The sequence below is a fragment of the Electrophorus electricus genome, chromosome 8, assembly GCF_041902795.1.
Source record: "Electrophorus electricus isolate QZ-2024a chromosome 8, ASM4190279v1, whole genome shotgun sequence".
Taxonomy (NCBI): Eukaryota; Metazoa; Chordata; class Actinopteri; order Gymnotiformes; family Gymnotidae; genus Electrophorus; species Electrophorus electricus.
Window position 1 is genome coordinate 33,797,501 of NC_137504.1, and position 17,500 is coordinate 33,815,000.

The window sequence follows — 17,500 nt, forward strand, 5'->3', positions numbered from 1 at the left end:
GCGTGTGTGAGTGTGTAGGGGTGTATGTATGTGTGTAGTTGTGTGTGTGTAGGTGTGTGTAGGGGTGTATGTATGTGTGTGTGAGAGTGTGTGTAGGGGTGTATGTATATGTGTGTAGGTGTGTGTGTGTGTGTGTGTGTGTGTAGGGGTGTATGTATATGTGTGTAGGTGTGTGTGTGTGTGTGTGAGAGTGTGTGTGTAGGTGTGTATGTATGTGTGTAGTTGTGTGTGAGAGTGTGTGTAGGGGTGTATGTATGTGTGTAGTTGTGTATGTGCGTGTGTGATGTAGGTGTGTGTGTGTGAGAGTGTGTGTAGGGGTGTATGTATATGTGTAGTTGTGTGTGTGTGTGTGTGTAGGGGTGCATGTATATGTGTGTAGGTGTGTATGTATGTGTGTAGTTGTGTGTGAGAGTGTGTGTAGGGGTGTATGTATGTGTGTAGTTGTGTGTGTGTGAGAGTGTGTGTAGGGGTGTATGTATGTGTGTGTAGGTGTGTGTGTGTGTGTGTAGGGGTGTATGTATGTGTGTAGTTGTGTGTGTGTGTGTGAGAGTGTGTGTAGGGGTGTATGTATGTGCGTGTGTGTGTGTGTGTGTGTGTGTGTGTGTAGGGGTGTATGTATGTGCGTGTGTGATGTAGGTGTGTGTGTGTGTGTGTGTAGTTGTGTGTGTGAGAGTGTGTGTAGGGGTGTATGTATATGTGTAGTTGTGTGTGTGTGTGTGAGAGTGTGTGTAGGGGTGTATGTATATGTGTAGTTGTGTGTGTGTGTGTGAGAGTGTGTGTAGGGGTGTATGTATATGTGTAGTTGTGTGTGTGTGTGTGAGAGTGTGTGTAGGGGTGTATGTATATGTGTAGTTGTGTGTGTGTGTGTGAGAGTGTGTGTAGGGGTATATGTATATGTGTAGTTGTGTGTGTGTGTGTGTGAGAGTGTGTGTAGGGGTGTATGTATATGTGTAGTTGTGTGTGTGTGTGAGAGTGTTTGTAGGGGTGTATGTATATGTGTAGTTGTGTGTGTGTGTGTGTGTGTGTGTGTGTGAGAGTGTGTGTAGGGGTGTATGTATATGTGTGTAGGTGTGTGTGTGTGTGTGTGTGTGTAGGTGTGTGTGTGTGTGTGTGTAGGTGTGTGTGTGTGTGTGTGTGTGTGTGTAGGGGTGTGTGAGAGAGTGTGTGTAGGGGTGTGAGAGAGTGTGTGTAGGGGTGTGAGAGAGTGTGTGTAGGGGTGTATGTATATGTGTGTAGGTGTGTGTGTGTGTGTGTGTGTGTGTGTGTGTGTGTGTGTGTAGGTGTGTGTGTGTGTGTGTAGGTGTTCCATTTTCCTGCCTTTGTTTCTACCTCCTTCCCCTGCGAGGCAGAACCACTGACCCCTTCAGCCTGTGAGTGTGTGTGTGAGTGAGTGTGTGTATTTATATGTATGTGTAAAGGTTGTGAATGTGTTTATATGTGTATGTGTGTGAGTGTATGTGTTTATATGTGTATGTGTGTGTTCTTATAAAGCAGTATGCGCGAGCCTCCAAGACCACAGCAAGAACCTCCACTTCAACAACACAAACACCTACAGTACTTAGGGTGGGGTCAGAGTGGGTGGGGAATAGGCTCCTCCCACAGCACAAGTTTCCGGTTTTAACCAGTGTCCTAAAGACTGTCCTATAATTTCCTTCAGCATGGAAACCCAGTCAGATTTACAGGGATGTCTGGGCACTTTGGCAACTCATTCTTCATCCTGTGGGGCCTCTTCTTCATCAGCAGGAGGACGGCGAGACAGGGGTTTATTGTCCTTACTGTAAATGTCTTCCACTGCTCTTATTCGCAACATCTCACACTCACACACACTGTCGCCCACTCTAGATCACTGTCACTTTTTCAACACTCTGCCCTCTCTCTCTCTCTCTGTCACCATAGTCACAGAGAGGAGAGGGTATCACATTTAAATGTGCAGGGTTAATAAAAACATGAATATTAATGAACTGACAACAGCCTTTGAAAGACTACAGCCCCAGGGGGCCAGAGACATGGTTGGGTTTTCTCTGCTTCTGATGAATAATTATCCAATTAGTCCAATCTCGTACTGCGGTAGAATCTGTATGATGATGAATGTAAGAGACAGTTAAGGGTTGACGTGGAGCATTATTGGAGAATTAAACTCCCACACACTGAGGCCAGCCCCAACCATCCTGACACACACAGGCCGGCCCTGCCCACACACACCGGCCATGCCCACAGCCCTGCTGAGTTTCAGACAGGGAGGATTGCCAGTCATTTCATCCAGTCAAACTCGATCTCTGAACCTTCTGAGCGAAGTGAGAAAAATCACGACAGCAATAGAAACCCATCAATAACCAGGAGGGTTAGCGGTGGCTAGGCTAATGTTCTTACACAAGCACACACACACACACACAAGCCATGAAAACACACGTCCCACCTCACTCAACTCAATATACATAGAACAAGTGAACTGCTTCTCACTGAAGAATCTCTATAGCTCATTCACACTGTGAATGCTGTGAGTTTTACAGCAACATTAAGAGCACAAGCTAGTCTGGTCTGGACCAGAGGGGGACACGTTGACCTCCTGAGCTTTATTCCTCTTGAGGTTCCTTCCTCTGCTCTCAGAAGCCTCACCTTGGTTTGCTAGTACAGGGTCTGGACCTGATCTCTGTATGTGTAGCATCTGTATAGCTGCTTTGCGATATACATACACAACATCTAAAAATCAAATGTGAACTGACCCGAACTAAACCAAAGGCAATACCAAACTAGCTCTCTACGTAAGCAGGGGGTTTCACTTTGGTAAAGTGGAGGGTATCAAAGAGAAAGGGAGGGAGGGAGAGAGAGAAGAAAGTGATAGCTGGGGAAAGATGAAGCTGGATGTGGGTTGTGGTGACTGGTGGTTGCTAAGCAGATGGAGCTCTCCATTACCTTCATACAGTTGTACATACTGGGGGAATCCCGCTGCCCTCAGCCAATCACACGCTTCCTTTGCTTCCGCCTCTAAAAGAGAGGGAAAAAGGATAAGAAGAAATACAGCATCCCATTATCTTTCATGATGGATTTATATTTAAAGATTTATTCGTTCAAGTGCCCCCTCCCACTTGATTAAACATGAGGCTATTAAAGGCTCCAGTGTCCTGTTAAAGGTGTCATTTGCTTCTCTAGGTGTGTTGAACATTAATCATTGGCTGCTTTAATTGAGGTAAACCGATTGATCGTCAACGAGGTCGTTAACTAATCCGTGCTCGTTTGACAAGGTCACTATGGTCCCATCACTGATCTCGCACTGGCACACCATCACAGGTCAGAGCCAATTACTCAAGTTGTGTTCAGTCAGAACTGTAAGTTGCTTTGGATAAAAGCTAAATACTGTACATTTAATGCTAACCAGGCCAGAGAGTTACATCACAATGCACCAGGAAAATGCAAAAATGCCACTGTCTCAGAGTTGGATTGGACCAGCACTCAGACTGGAGAGATCAGACACTTCAGGGAAGAGAGGTCATCGCACTCTCACACGTCACCTCTGACCTCTCGTCAGCACTGTTTCAGAGGACTGTCCCGCAAGACTGAGAGGAACACATTCAAAGAGCCAGAGGTTCCAAGTCTAAGAGGGGGAACAAGCTACTTGAATATTAATAAGCATATCTGAATATTAATAAATGTATATGCATATTAATATGCATATATGAATATTCACAAAGACGAGTATGAATATTCACAAAGACGAGTGTGAAGATTGTTCTGTGGCCAGGGCAGCAGTAAGTACAGACTGCCATGGAGAGGTCAGCTAGCCTATCATCCGCCACGCCTTCCAGCATTAACGTGGAAGCTAAGAGCTAAAAAGGAACTGCTAAAAAAATAATAATAAATAAATAAATAAATAAATAAATAGATAAATAAATAAATAATCGAACAACCAGTTAACATTAAGTTGGGGGGTGGATTGACGTTCAAGTTGACGTTCACTTTCACACACTAGTTTATAATCTACAGACAACACCCTGGAAACGACCCCTTTAGACACGTCTCCCTGACTAATGTCCTCCTGTCTCCTGTAGTCCTCCAGGGACACGAGAGGACGGCATGTGCTGTGGAAACCTGGAAACCCATCAACTGGATAGAACTTAAAGACTGAACAGAGAGAGGATGGCCCCCACACAGCTGTGGTTTCATCTAGTTCTAATGATCTAATCTGCTTCCTTCACATCCTGTTTCCACGTTCCGCCTCTTCATTCTAAAACTCCAGACGATTCTGCAGGATTTCCCATGCAGACAACCCCCCCACCCGATCTCTCTCTCTCTCTCACACTTTAGAGAGAGAGAGAGAGAGAGAGAGAGAGAGAGAGAGAGAGAGAGAGAGAGAGAGAGAGAGAGAGAGAGAGAGACAACCAGCAGATCAGAATATATTATTTGTAATTATTGTTGTCATATTGGTCTTACAGTACTGCTATGACAAACTGCTTTAATATGCAAATGACCCCTCGAAAAATGATTAGTATAAAAAAAATTCCGTCTCAACCGGCCCCTTGGAGAGCAGAGGCAGCGTATGAGGCAAACACGACAGCCAATCTACGGTCGCCATGCCGACAACGAGCGTTCTGACGTTTGCGGGAGAGGCCTTTACGCGTGACGTTACGAGCTCTGCTCAGGGTTCGACCCATGACCTCCACGCTGCTGCAGCAGACCTGAACCAGGGTTGGAGGAGCATGGAGGTTACCAAACTGGAACTTTACATACGGGAGAGTTCAACTTGGCAAAGAGAGTATGTGTAACTTCAGGATACCCTCCCACACACACCCACCCACAAACATAATTTTATACACTCTCAGAAGCTGTCTGACACGGGCCTGAACCGGTACTGGCAATATTAAAACAATTGCATTTAAATGGACATTCTAGTCTCCATAGTTACTCTGTAGTTATTAGCCCCAACCACCTCATCTAACCCCGCAAGTCTGGCCCCTGGACAAGAAATTCCAGACTGCAGCATATCCAATAATCAGGAATCCATTTAAATGAGAAACCATCCAGTTTACACATCATAAGATCATCTGATGTTTTCTTCATTAAACTGTGAATCTCTCAGGATGTGAAGTGCATCAAGCACTAGATTACAACTCCAATGGGTTCATATACCAGACAAAGGCTCACACACAGTCTGCATTAGATGACTAGATTAGCAGGACAGCCTGCGATGTCAGCAGTACAGAGAACACACACGTGAAGACGACGTTATTCACTGTCCAGTGTTTTCAGATGTTTGCTCTGCTTATGTGACCAACAGTCCTGCCCACAGCAGACCCTTTTATCTCCAATCCGGTTCTTCCCTGGAAGGTTGACCCAAATCTAAAAGTCAGGGTCGGGACATGGTGGGAGACCCAGAATGTCAACAGTCTGACTGGAGCCCAGGACACACACACAGACACACACAGACACACACAGACACACACAGACACACACAGACACACACAGACACAGACACACACACACAGACACAGACACACACACACAGACACAGACACACACACACACAGACACACAGACACACACAGACACACACACACACAGACACACACACACACAGACACACACACACACACACAGACACACACACACACACACAGACACACACACACACACACAGACACACACACACACACACAGACACACACACACACACACAGACACACACACACACAGACACACACACACACAGACACACACAGACACACACACACACACAGACACACACACACAGACACAGACACACAGACACACACACACAGACACACACACACAGACACACACACACACACAGACACACAGACACACACAGACACACAGACACACACAGACACACAGACACACAGACACTGTGTGTGTGCGCTGAGTCAGTACCACTAAACTGAAAGTCTCAGAGAAACAAGACGACACAACAAAGGGCAGGAACTGAAAACGTTTAGCAGACATGAAAACATGAAAGCGCAAAGACTCTCCCCTGCTTGAGTCTCTGTCCTGTCCGCCCTCAGCCTTGTTCTCTATACTGAATACAGTACCAGCCGCACACGCAGCCGCACACTGGGCTTTATTCCTGAATGAATGGAGGCAGTGTGCAGTGTGTGCGTGTGTGTAATGAGCAGGCACAGGAAGCGCCCTCACCTCTACGCCACAAAATCTTTCCAATGTCAAAGCTTCCACTCGGATTACGCCACTAAAACAGACCCACTGGACAATAAACCAGCAGCTACAGATGTACGGCTTACCAGCACACTGGCGGTGTGCGGAGCCGTGTTGGGTCCATATGGAACATGGTAGAAGAACATCGTATTTTCAGATAACTATCTTAACTTGAAGAGAACAGAAGTTAGAACACGCAGACACCATTACCAAAGCACTCCTGTCTCCTGCATGTACACCCCCACCCACCAACTCCTGCACGTACACCCACACCCACCAACTCCTGCACGTACACCCACACCCCCACCCACCACCTCCTGCATGTACACACACACACCCCCACCCACCAACACCTGCATGTACACACACACACCCCCACCCACCAACACCTGCATGTACACACCCCCACCCACCAACACCTGCATGTACACACACACACCCCCACCCACCAACACCTGCATGTACACACACACACACACACACACACGTCTCCAGTATGTACACACTAATGTCTCCTGTACGTACATACATACACACACACACACACAGCTCACCACTGCTGGACTAGATCGTTGTTGGTTGGCATGGTACTGTGACCCACTGCACTGTACATTGAAATCCTCCTGTGTTCCCAGGACCAGGTACCATTCCTGGACATGACACTGGACTTGAAGTCTTCATCGTTACTCAAAGCTCCTACACTTGATCTCCTGAAGATCTCACTGGACTTCAAATTCAGAACATCTGCACTCAACACAGCAGACCCAGCATCGCATGGCCGTCCAAACTCACCATAACGGCGGCATTGTCGCCGTGGCAACAAATTCTGGCGGTTACCATGCCCTTGTTGTGGTAAAGACTGCTGAGGGCAACCACGGCATCGCCGTGGCAAAGATTTCTTCATGTCACTGATTAACACTCCAAGTGTTCATTGCGACAGGACAGCAGAACTTCTCCAGAACTTCAAACAGCAGAAACCGCAGTTCTAACGGTCCTGATGCCAACTAGGATCCATCAAGCCCCGCACACCCACACCCACATTAAACAAAGCTTTAGACCCTGAGTGTTAGCAGGGTGTGGAGCAGAACACTAGAAGGACCCCGAGCTTGATGGAACAGTGAGGGGTAGATCCCTCCCCTTCCTGCCCCTCCACATTACCCCACCCCCCCCAACCCCCGCACAGTAACTCCAGCCCCAGGAAACACATACCACTGCAACCACACAAGTGTGAGCGGATTTGGAGGACAGCATGCGAGTGCCTGTATAACACACACACACACACAGCCAAATATCAAAATTACCATTTTCTTCACATAAAACTGATCCAAAAAAAAGCATTACAAATCTTTGTGTTTAAAAATCTGCAGTGTAATGCAGTGACGTTATTACTCAGACTCATCCATGTCTGTCAAATGAGTCTGAAACGCCCCACTACAGGGAGAAGAGTGCATAACATCTGTGCGTTGGCCTGTGTGCGGGTGGGTGCGGTGGCCTGTGTGGGAGGGGATTGTTCACTGGTGGGTTCAAAGCCGCGATTAATTTGGGATATTTATATTCCACAAGTATGATACAGCGCAGCTCAAAAATATCCTCAGTGGAAACATAGAATACAGACCAAAATAATCTCAGCTGGCATATGAAATAAAAGCACATTGTTCCTGCCCTATTGAATCCCAGTCTGGTTCTGTGAGTTGACACCAGTAATCCCAGCACAATCCGGGAGAGACGTGTGGCAGCAGCCAGCGACTGGGATCAAACCACTTTCCCCTTTAAGAGAAGGAGAGAATGACACTGATTCTCCACCCTGCCAACACCACCACACTGACGTGGGTCCTCGCTGGATGAATGGCGCATCAGTGCACAGTGTGTGATGTCAGACAAAAACTACAGTACACAGACAAACTACAGACAGAAACTACACACAGTACACAAACACAAATTACACAGACAAACTACAAAGCCAGTGCAGCGTGCATTCACCTGCCTTCCACACACACACACAGTCCTGATTACTGTGCTTGTAGGGATCTTGCATTAACATCATAATTATTGTAGAAATACATTTGTGGTCCCCAAAAGGTCAGAAATGTCAGCTGTTCCTAACCTTGAGGGTCCCCCCCAGAGATCTATAAACAAGAGAGACAGACACACACACAGTGTTTTTAACACTATAACTAACCCTATAACAGATTTTACTGACTGGTCTGATCCAGTTAGGATCAAAACTGATGCATCATCTTTACATGTAGAAACTTCCAGAACCTTTGAGCTCACCCACCCGCGCACACACTGATGCTACGTCATTAAAGATGGAGCAGCGTCTCTGTGGAAATGTGTAACAGACAAAACGGCCATATTATTTATGTTCTAGCAAGCCACACCCCAAGAGAACACCCTCGAGCCAATCAGATGCTTCAGCCAATCAGTGAGCTCACCACTGCAGCCCCAGTTACCGTGACTATGACTGTCTGGTGGTAATCTTTTGATGTCTGATGTGTACATGAATAAGGGAGATGCAACCCAAACTAAGGAGAGGACCCATGTCAAACTTCTCCCAGAGAGAGGGGCAGGACAGGGGAGGTGGCATTTCCTGTTTCTGCTCTCAGCCCTGTTTGTCTGATCCTGATTGGATCAAAGTTCACGCTCTGTTTAGTCAGTTCCTGCCCCCATATCCCTAGTTGTTGGTAGGGCAAGCATGGAAGGGGATTGTGGTTAATCCCCAGGGTCCAGAGTGAATGGAGGAAGAGGAAAGGAGTGTAGGCCATGAGACACGGCACAGGAAACGACCAATCAGATAAAGAGCGTGGGGAGGGAAACGACCAATCAGGTGAAGAGCGCGGGGAGGGAAACGACCAATCAGATATAGAGCACGGGGAGGGAAACGGCAATGCACTCTTGGAGGGGGGGGGGTCCCCTCACTCGGGGGGGGGGCATGTATATATACACACACACACACACTCTCGCTCTCACACACACACACACACACCATTATGTGTAGGTGGTCACTTGTTTAATGGCCTTTTATACAAACTTATTGCAACATGGAGGACTTTCACAGATATGGACACAATGAGGACCAATAAGTGGAAACGAGGAAAAACGTGAGTGTGTGTGAGTGAGAGAGAGCGAGTGTGTGTGTGTGTGTGTGTGTGTGTGTGTGAGAGCGAGAGCACGAGAGCGTGTGTGTGTGAGAGCGAGAGAGCGAGAGTGTGTGTGTGTGAGAGAGCACAAGAGTGTGTGTGTGTGTGAGAGCGAGCACGAGAGCGTGTGTGTGTGTGAGAGAGAGCACGAGAGCGTGTGTGTGTGTGTGTGAGAGCGAGCACGAGAGCGTGTGTGTGTGAGAGCGAGCACGAGAGCGTGTGTGTGTGAGAGCGAGAGTGTGTGTGTGAGAGCGAGAGCGAGAGTGTGTGTGTGTGAGAGAGCACGAGAGCGTGTGTGTGTGTGTGTGTGTGTGAGAGAGAGCACGAGAGCGTGTGTGTGTGTGTGTGTGTGTGTGAGAGAGCACGAGAGCGTGTGTGTGTGAGAGCGAGAGCGAGTGTGTGTGTGTGTGAGTGTGTGTGAGAGAGCGAGTGCGTGTGTGTGTGTGTGTGTGTGTGAGAGAGCGAGTGCGTGTGTGTGTGTGTGTGTGTGTGTGAGAGAGCGAGTGCGTGTGTGAGTGAGTGTGTGTGTGTGTGAGAGAGCGAGTGCGTGTGTGAGTGAGTGTGTGTGAGAGAGCGAGTGCGTGTGTGAGTGAGTGTGTGTGAGAGAGCGAGTGCGTGTGTGAGTGTGTGTGTGGGGGGGGGGGGGCAGACGGAGAGCGAGTCTCGGGGAGGGACTCACTGATGTAAGAAAACAGGACACAGAAAGATGAAGTCGGACAGACAGCATCACTTGAAATAGGAAGATGACCAGAGCAAGTGACTCAATGTGAGGTCACTAGGCAATAAGGATTCCCCTCACACACACACACACACACACACACACACACACACACACTTCCTTACTCTCACTATCACATTTTACTTTAGAACAAAATCAAAACATCAACCCCCCCACCCCCACAGCCAATCACAACGACCACCATTAACCCCCAACGGACTGAATACAGAAAGAAGGCTAGACCAGCAGCACCAAATGGCAGATACCCCCCCACCACACACACACACACACACACACACACACACACACACCCCTGTGCTGACACTCTAAAATGGAGTCAAAGTTCTAAGAACAGCTGTTACTGTACCGTCACAGCTAGCTTCCACACACGCAAGCGCAGACGCACACACACACACACACACACACACACACACACGCCGCTGTGCTGACACTCTAAAATGGAGTCAAAAATCTAAGAACAGCTGTAACGTCACAGCTAGCTTCCTTACACACACACACACACACACACACACACACACACACACACACACACACACACACACACACACACACACACACACACACACACACACACACACACACACACACACACACACACACACACACACACCCCCCTTAGCATCTGGGTCTAAACTGTGAAGGCATTTCATTTTCAGCACTGACCAACTGAAGCAACAACTGGAAAATGGGGAAGGCATTCACCTGTTTTTACACCTCTCTCCCCTCACACTCTCCTCCTCTTCTTCCACACTTCTTCCTTTTCTCTCGCTCTCTCAGTCTGTTGGATACACTTTGACAGCTATACTACACTAGTTCAGCAGACACTGGACATTCTGAACAAGAGACTGTTGGTGTGACCTCTGCACCACACCAAGTCCAGGAAAAGCACAGTGACCTCTTCATGACCTCTGTAGGCCTAAATGACCTTCAATACGGTCAGCGCCCGGCCCGCCATCCTCAGTGTGGTGTTCTCTGCCTTCCAGAGCTGCCATGAAATCCAGTTCAGGTACAGAACTGACAGCAAGTAGCAAGACCTCTAGGACATCATGGCCGTGAAAGACCTTTACAGACCTGCAGGACGTCACGGCCGTGAAAGACCTTTACAGACCTGCAGGACGTCACGGCCGTGAAAGACCTTTACAGACCTGCAGGACGTCACCACCCTGACGGACCTTTATAGACCTTCAGGACGTCACCACCCTGACAGACCTTTATAGACCTGCAGGACATCGCCACCCTGACAGACCTTTATAGACCTGCAGGACATCGCCTCCCTGACAGACCTTTATAGACCTGCAGGACATCGCCTCCCTGACGGACCTTTATAGACCTTCAGGACATCGCCTCCCTGACGAACCTTTATAGACCTGCAGGACATCGCCACCCTGACAGACCTTTATAGACCTGCAGGACGTCACCACCCTGACAGACCTTTATAGACCTGCAGGACGTCACCACCCTGACAGACCTTTATAGACCTGCAGGACGTCACCACCCTGACAGACCTTTATAGACCTTCAGGACGTCACCACCCTGAAGGACCTTTATAGACCTTCAGGACATCACCACCCTGAAGGACCTTTATAGACCTTCAGGACATCACCTCCCTGACGGACCTTTATAGACCTTCAGGACATCACCACCCTGAAGGACCTTTATAGACCTTCAGGACATCACCTCCCTGACGGACCTTTATAGACCTTCAGGACATCACCACAGCTTTGACAATAGTATCCAACTCATCCCAAAATCCTTCCATCAACTGTTTGTTCCTTTTCTGGTGGCACATCACTCACCATTTAATGTTCAGGCAGAATATTTAAAACACGACCACAAAACCTGTTAGACTGTTTCACAGCTCCCTGATATTATAAAATGGCTCCATAGGGGTCAGATGGAAAACTTCAGTGGTCCATTAATGCGCATGAACAGCAGGCAAACACACTGACACACTCGTCAGTATAATCAGAGTGGTCACCGTAGAGACAAATCCATCATGTAACTGCAAGACTCTCAGAGACAGCGAGACAACGAACCAGCACTAAACAACGCTGGCAACCGCCACCAGTGGACATAACAGCAAAGGCAGAGATGCCTCTCTCTCCGAACGGAAGCTCTCGAGGCAGACAGTATTAATAAGAGCTGGAATAGGCGGACACATGGCTTCTGGCCAGATCAACAAGGAGTGTAGTGTTGGGTACACTCACAAATGCATTCATTCATTCTCTCTCTCTTACACACACACAGCTGTCATTCTATCATATAAATCACACACACACACTCACTCACTCTTTATAACTCCTACACAGTTCCGTTCCCGGGCCTGTGTCTTATTTGACTATTTGATCGTGCCGGTTGCGCCGCACACTAAAAAACGGTTCTGCATTTAAAATCTCGCACGACTTCCCCATGTCAATGCCGCGCGCATAAGTAAACGTGTTACTAAACTCGCCTCGCGCTGTGGCGGAATAAGGTGAAACAAGAGCGTGCATTTACCCAATATCATTTAAAAAGGAACATCGAAACAAAAAATATATATATAGACACAATTCAGCAAACCGGGCTCGTGAGATGATCCATACGCGAGCACAAAGCGCATGTCCTGCATATCCGTGACCGAGTCGGTGCCGTTGGTGTTTCACGGACGTGCAACGACACCGAGAAGCCTTCACCCGCCCCCGCGCGAGACCTTCACTCACGTGAAGTCTGCCGCTGCCCGGTCCTCCTCCGCACGAGCGTTAACGCTCTGCACGTGCACTCCCTGAACTGCACCGTCAGAGACCTGGGCTGCTGCCGGCTGTCGCGCGTGTGCTCCATCTTCCGACCCGGTCTGCGCGAGCTCCCCGATCCTCGCCCTCGTGTTCGTGCTCGCGCTCGTGTTCGTTTGCACTCGGACCCTCCGCCGCAGCCTAAAGTCTCCCGCGAGCGCGCTGCGTTTTCATGTCGTTTTCACGAGCAGTTCGCGACTCCCGCTGTTATTTATGAGACCAAACCAGCGAGCTTCCTGGGACGGTCCTCCGGCTCGCTGCGCTGAGCTTTGTGGGATATGTAGTGCGACATGTAGGAGGACACGTAACACACAGTCATTTCTGAGTGGGTACACAAGATACATCTTAAAGAAACGGAAACGGCCTTTAGGTCTTTATTCTAATATAAAATCCCACGGGAGTCCAAAAAATCTTTCATTTAGAATCTAAGTTAAGTATCACCACCAACAGCCTTTACACTAAAGGATCTGGATCGTTTACTGTGGAGTGAACTAATAAACCACAACATTTGCTCATCTTAAACGTCTGCTTACGACTATGACTATAGTGCCCGTTTATAATGGTGCGCACGGTACGGATCCTGCAGGGGCTCGGTGTTAGACGGAGTGATGAAGATGCAACGTCAAGTTCGCGTTGTAACGCGAGCGCAGGGCACAGAGCTGGTCGCATGCCTGATCTACCAAACACATTGTAGCACATGGAGTGTATTTTAACATATGTTTAGTCTGTGAGTGTATATCACACACACACACACACACACACACACACACCATTAAAATGTGTTATTTCCCTTTCTTGTTGGAAGTGTGGGTGGGGTGGGGTCACCGATTGTGTGAAAGTTTCCTACTATGCAACGGAATGAGAACTTTCACAATTTATTGAACTATTTGATGTCAGTCTTATGTAATAATTTTGCTGTGTGTGTCTCTGTGCGTGTGTGTGTGCACACGTGTGTGTGTGTGTGAGTGTGAGTGTGTGTGTGTGTGTGTACACATGCTTGTGTGAGTGTGTGTGTGTGTGAGTCTGTGAGTGTGTGTGTGTGAGTGTGTCTCTGTGCGTGTGTGTGCACACATGCTTGTGTGTGTGAGTGTGTGTGTGTGAGTGTGTGTGTGTGAGTGTGTGTGTGTGAGTGTGTCTCTGTGCGTGTGTGTGTGTGTGCACACATGCTTGTGTGAGTGTGTGTGTGTGTGTGTGTGAGTGTGTGAGTGAGTGTGTGTGTGTATATGTGTGTGTGTGTATATGTGTGTGTGTGTATGTGTGTGTGTGAGTGTATATGTGTGCCCCTGTGTGTGTGTGTGTGTGTGTGTGTGTGTGTGTGTGTGTGTGTGCGCAGACTGGAGGGACGCAAAGACCCGACCACCCATCTCTTCCTGGAGCCTCGATAGACACAGACACAGCAGTGTTGGTACTGGGATAAACCGCAAACACCTGCATGAGTGGGATCAACCGCAAACACCTGCATGAGTGGGATCAACCGCAAACACCTGCATGAGTGGGATCAACCGCAAACACCTGCATGAGTGGGATCAACCGCAAACACCTGCATGAGTGGGATCAACCCCAAACACCTGCATGAGTGGGATAAACCCCAAACACCTGCATGAGTGGGATAAACCCCCAAAACCTACATTAGTTGGATAAACCCCAAACATCTGCATTAGTGGGATAAACCCCAAACACCTGCATTAATAGGATAAACACCAAACACCTGCATTACACCACATATCCACCAAACCCTGAGAATTCCACGCACGCTGAGACATTTTACACTACAGCAGTTAGTGTGTACGTCTGCCTGTAGAATAACCAGAGATTCCCACATTGGTGCCACTACACTTATAGAAGTTCAGGGTCACAACATAAAAGTCCTGTCATGATTAATTAATGATTAATTATTTCTCACCACTAGCTTGAACCACATCCAGGTGGTTGGAACAACAGCCTGGGGTCACCTTTCACCTTCTGATTTTGGCCCCCTCCTCTTTACAGACACTCTCCAAATCCTGAAGGTTTCGAGGCTCTCGCTTGGCAACTCAAAGTTTGAGTTCCCTCCACAGATTTTCTCTGGGATGAAGGTCCAGAGGCTGGCTAGACCACTCCAGGATCTTGATGTGCTTCTTCGTAAGCCACTGCTCTGTTGCCTTGGCCGTATGTTTTGGGTCATCATCATGCTGGAAGACCCATCCATGACCCACCTTCAGTGTTCTGGCTGACGCCAAAAGGCTCTTATGCAGCATTCTACGCTACATGGCCCCCTTCATCTGCCCCTCAATGCGGTGAAGTCTTCCTGTACCCTTAGCAGAGAAACATCCACACAGCAGAATGCTCCCACCTCCATGTTTGACAGTGGGGATGGTGTTCTTGGGGTCATATCCAGCATTTCCCTGCCTCCAAACATGGCAAGTCAAGACCATAGATTTAATTTACTCTGTAAATTAAATTGAGCCAAAGAGCTCAATTGTGGTCTCATCTGACCACGTGACATTCTCTCAAGCCTTCTCTGAATCATTCAGGTGTTTATTGGCAAACTTTAGAGGGGCCTGCACATAAACCTTCTTGAGCAGAAGGACTTTGCAGGCACTGCAGGATCTCAATCCATTACGGCCAAGTGTGTTACTAATGGTTTTCTTGGTGACTGTGCTCCCAGCTCCCTTGAGATCATTAACAAGCTCCTCCTGTGTAATTCTGGGCAGACACCTCACCTTTCTCAGAATCATCCTACCCCACGAGGTGAGCTCTTGCATGGAGCTCCAGAGCGAGGATGACTGACTGTTATCTTGTATCTGATGTTCTTGTAGCCCATTCCAGCCTTGTGCAGGTCTACAGTCTTGTCCCTGACGTCCTCTGACAGGTCTTTGGTCTCGCCCATTGTGGTGAAGAGGTTTGAATGGAAGAGACTGATTATCTGACAGGTGTCTTTTATACACATAACAGGGTGAGATTAAAACTTTCTTAAAGGGACAGGACTAATTTGTGTGCTTCATGGGGACATAACTGGGCTGTGGGGGTTAGATTTCTTGCTGGTTGGTGGGGGATCAAATACTTAATCAAATACAAATTAATTTATAACCTTTATTTAATGTTTTTATTTTGGATTATTTTGTTGATATTCTGTCTCTCTGTTAAAATAACCCTACCATGAAAAATAATAAACTGTTCGTGTCTTTGTAAGGGCTAAACATACAATTCAACAGGGGATCAGATCATTATTTTCCCCACTGTATGTGTGTGTGTGTGTGTATATATATATATATATATATATATATATATATATATATATACACACACACACATACATACATACATATATATATATATATATATATATATATATATATATATATATATATATATATATATATATATATATAATGTTGCTTTAACTATTAATAATTGTACCTTTTGTGACTTTGTGTAATTTTATATAAATCTTGTTTTGTCTTTGACTTTCTGTTCAACGTCATGGCTGATATTATAATCCTGCTACAGTGAGGAACGGTTGGTAAGCAGAGAGTCAGACGCTGGTCTGCGGGGGACAGCGATTCCTAGCGACGGCTGTGGAAACACTTGACTCATCACAGGACTTCCCCAGGACTACCCTGAAGAGCCCTCAGCACACTTCTGCTCTGCAGGTCTGTGGGCTTGCTCTGAGGTTTACCGACTCGTTGGAAGCTAGTGAGAGAGATCGGTCGGGTCTTACCTGGACGCCTGGACTCACAGGACAGACTGAGTGCCTGCAAAGTGAAAATTGAGATTGTGTTAGCAATATTCCACTTGCGCTCCATATAAAAGAGCAGCTATGAGACAGGATTCCTGGCTCAGTGTGGTCACTCACAGTCAGGCACCAAAACTACAGCTGTCATCATGAAAAACTCTGAAGACCAGGAGAGGGTGTGAGCCTGCTCAGGGCTCTACTGAGGAACCCGGCCTGAAGCCTGGAACCTGAGTTTTAGGATGGAGGGCTGAGTGTGTGTTTTCACACAGGACCTGCTGAGGGAGGCAGGCGTGGGCTGGCCGGGAAACAGCACCCGCTGTGGGCCAGACACAGCCTGATGTTGGACCTTCTCCCGCTGAGGTCCTGAGCTGCAGTTAATAATAACAACTCACAGCCACTCCGCTTCCTGTCCAGCAGATTCCGTTCAACGGATCCCCTGTCCCGGCCCTGGGATCGGTGTGGAAAAGCTATATAAATATCATGGCTCCCGTTATGGAATGCCATGATGTCATGGCTGTTCCACTGCAGCTCATTGGCCAAGGCATGCGGAACCACTGTGAAAGGCTACTTTTAAAAAGAAGGTTGTCGTGGTAACGGAGTCTTGGCTGGAGACACCATGAGTGTGCTCAGTGAGAACCTTCAGGCCATTCCAACACCCACTGGTCTCGGAGGAATGTCCTACACACACACACACACACACACACACACACACACACACACACACACACACACACACACAGACGCACACATACACACACGCACGCACACACACACACGCACACACACACACACACACACACACACACACACACACACACATACACACACACATACACACACACATACACACACACACACAGCCTTTCCCAGATTCTCTTGACATACATACACAGAGCCTCTGACATGTCTGATAAACATAAACACACACACACACAGACACACACACACAGCTACTAAAAGACCCCTGACACAG

The 17,500-nt window shown here is 47.8% G+C and overlaps 1 protein-coding gene across 6 annotated transcripts in view; it reads right to left on the bottom strand.

The window, feature by feature from the left end:
• stard8 (StAR related lipid transfer domain containing 8) overlaps positions 1-17,500 on the bottom strand; it is a 28,007-nt gene that overhangs the window by 9,920 nt on the left and 587 nt on the right. The window contains exons 2-3 of one of the 6 annotated variants that reach the window (XM_035526877.2): positions 16,513-16,546; positions 2,914-2,985 (exon numbers count right to left, since the gene is read on the bottom strand). In XM_035526877.2, the coding sequence (XP_035382770.2) occupies positions 2,914-2,985; positions 16,513-16,546 (106 nt within the window). The other 5 variants (XM_081718854.1, XM_035526875.2, XM_081718853.1 and 2 more) reach the window with 5 other exon arrangements.